Source organism: Nematolebias whitei, chromosome 9 (genome assembly GCF_014905685.2).
Source record: "Nematolebias whitei isolate Nwh7 chromosome 9, NemWhi1, whole genome shotgun sequence".
Classification (NCBI taxonomy): domain Eukaryota; kingdom Metazoa; phylum Chordata; class Actinopteri; order Cyprinodontiformes; family Rivulidae; genus Nematolebias; species Nematolebias whitei.
In genome coordinates, this window is record NC_056506.1 from 35,475,509 (window position 1) to 35,478,487 (window position 2,979).

The following is a 2,979-nucleotide window of genomic DNA, read 5'->3' on the forward strand; positions in this document are numbered from 1 at the left end:
GTGATGAAGCGTGTCCTCTCGTATTTCTTCTGCTTCATGTAGCCCATCGCTTCTAAGTTTTGTAAAGGCCCATATGACCTATGGGCCAATCTGTGCATTGACCCATTTTAATATTAACATACCGACGACGACTAAATGTGTCTACTTGATAAAACCTTTATTACAAATAGATAAAGGATTATCACTGCCACAATTGGGAACAACTGGGCATACATATTGATGATTCACCTCCACTTAGTGAGAGTAAGACATGAAGCAGAAGAACTACGAGAGGACATAATTTATGTGAAATGCAGCTATCACTTGAGTGTTTTTCCCCATGTGACAGGTCCGATTAGCTTAGGTAAAGTAAATCACATGTGGGGCAGCTGTGGCTGAGTGATTAAAGAGGTCACTCTCCAATGGGAGAGTTGGGGGTTCGATTCCACCAGCAGTCACATGTAAAAGTGTCCCTGGGCAAGACAATGAAACCCCTTATTGCCTCTGATGTGTGTCCCATCAGTGTATGAATGTGATCTAAATGCACCGATTAGTCTCTAGAATGATTTGTTCAATTAGCTTGGTAGAGATGTAGTAGCTGGCTGTATGTGTGTGTAGAGGTAAATGAGGGCGCATATTGTGTGGTAAAGAACTTTGAGTATCTTGATTAGATAGAAAGGCACTATACAAGTAGTCCATTTACATCTTGAATGACATAATCAGTTAAAAACAAATGATTATTCACATAACATAACTGAAGACAAATTCCCCAAGCATGCATCATTTACAGCCAAAACAAGTAACTTGCAAAAAGCGAGAGGGAGGAAAAAAAGCCGTTATCAAAACACAAGCCACTGGTTTTGCAAGTCCTTACACTAAAAGTCATGCTTGCAGTGTCAGGTTTAACATGGATCCCCAAGCACCAATCCATAGTCTGCATTATTTCCAAATTGAGCACATCTGCTCCGTCCTTATGTTGAAAAAATATACAATGAATTTGACAAAATAGGGTTAGGAAGTACAAATCTGCTGCCGGTTCAAAGACAACTACAAGTCGAAAGTGTTGCATTGGATGACAACATTTGTTTACATGACATTCAGATTGATCTGGCGTCAGAGGGAACCTGTGATTCAGGTTTACATACTGGTAATGTCAGCCTCCGCCTTGAGTCATATGAAAAAATGTTAGTAATGGAAACTGCCTACCCAAAGCAATCACAAACAAACTAAAGATAGAAACTTATGTTGCAGGCCTCAGCAAGTACCAATCATTGTAAAAAAAATATATACTGAACACCAGATAAATTGTAAAAGTTTAAAAATGCATTGGAAAATCACACATTTAAATATAAAAAACCTGAAGTTATATACCAATACCAAGCTAAATGTGTATTTTCTGGTTCGAAATGAACATTAGTTTCACACAAACTTTGCTCTCCAACTTGTTTCTTTTTTAATTATCCAAAATAATTAGTTCTGTATGAGTTTATTCAACAAAGCAAACGACGACTCAAACTAAACCAGACTGTTACAGACAATATCTTCATTAAATCCTCTTTGTCTGAGAAATTACTTCAACAGATGGTCTTAATCTTGATGCTAATGCAGTAAAAAAAAAAAAACAGTTTCAACAACAAGCAGCAAAACTCGACAACAAATTACCGATTATTTGTTGAATTAGGAAGGAAAGTAAAATATATTTAAAACACATTACTATAGATGTTTAAAGCTAACAATGTACCATGTGAAGTAGCACTTCTTGGGTTAGTTAAATGAGTTAACTTTCATTTAAGAGGTTAGCTTACAGCTAGCACGGTAAAGCAGTAAGCTAGCTCGGCAGCTGGTAACGATTAGAAAAAAAATAGTTTTTACCTGACTGGCTTTGTAAAACTGCTTCTTAAACCCAGCGACCGACATCTTACACAGCCAATGTTTCCACCTGGTCCTGGACTGGAAGAATATTCTAAATAAAACTAGTGACAAACTCAGCAGAGCAACACGTCTCCAAACTTTACGAGGTGGATGAAAAACTTGCTAGGCAACCACAACTTCCTGGCTTGAATGGGAGTGACCGTGCGGAGAAATGATCGTCCTGCTGGTTAAAGAGGGTCGAAACATGCGCAGAACTATGTGCCCGCCTTCTTTAGGATGTATTTTCTATGTGCACACGTTTTGTCAAGTTTCATTACAGTTTATTTACTGTGTAAAAACGCCATTTCAGAGTCAGACCCAGTTTCAAATGCAATTAATTCCTGTTACATTACATACATCCCAGTAGCTGTTATGAAATGCCAATTAGTAAAAGGTGTCTAGCTGTCAGATTGAGTCATAATTTCATTTTGCTACAGTCCCCAATCCTGAGCAGGACATTGGTGACAGTGGAAAGGAATGACTCTTGTTTAACAGAACCTCCAGCAGAATCAGGCTCAGATGATCGACCCTCAACTGGCTGACGTTTGAGAGGCCATTGCGGTTCAGGTTACATTAAAGTTGATAGAAAAGCAAGATCCTTGTGTGAGCAGGCGGTAAGAGAAATAACAGGCTACAGTTTTCATCACACACCCACGTCAGTGAGATGCGAGATTGGCCCTTCTCATTGACTATAAATCAGGCTTAAGCCTAGAGCACCTTAACTAAAGGGTAGCTCAGGAAACAAAAGCCAACCCTAACTATAGGATTTATCAAAAAGGAAAGACTTGAGCCTTGTCTTTAAAGAAGACAAAGTTTCAGCCTCGTGGACAGTAACTGGAAGTTGGTTCCTCAAGAGAGGAGCCTGATAACTGAAAGCTCTGTCTCCCAGTCTGCTTTTGGAAACTCTAGGAACCACAAGTAAACCTGCAGTCTGAGAGCAAAATGCTTTGTTTGGAAAATATGGAACAATAATTCTATTTTGGAATTCTATTTTGAAATTTACAAGGACCCGAGCAAAAAGCTAAATGGAAAAAAGTGGAGTCTCTCCTAACTCTCATCAAGACTCTGGCAGCAGCACAAATACTTTTA

At 38.8% G+C, this 2,979-nt stretch overlaps 1 protein-coding gene across 1 annotated transcript in view; it reads right to left on the reverse strand.

Moving 5' to 3' along the window:
* Positions 1-2,019, reverse strand: part of LOC119414627 (endophilin-A2) — a 15,134-nt gene extending 13,115 nt beyond the window's left edge. The window contains exon 1 of the mRNA XM_037681729.1: positions 1,852-2,019. Within this exon, the coding sequence (XP_037537657.1) occupies positions 1,852-1,896 (45 nt within the window). The 5' untranslated portion in view covers positions 1,897-2,019. The remainder of the gene's footprint in view (positions 1-1,851) is intronic.
* Positions 2,020-2,979: the final 960 nt, after the last annotated feature.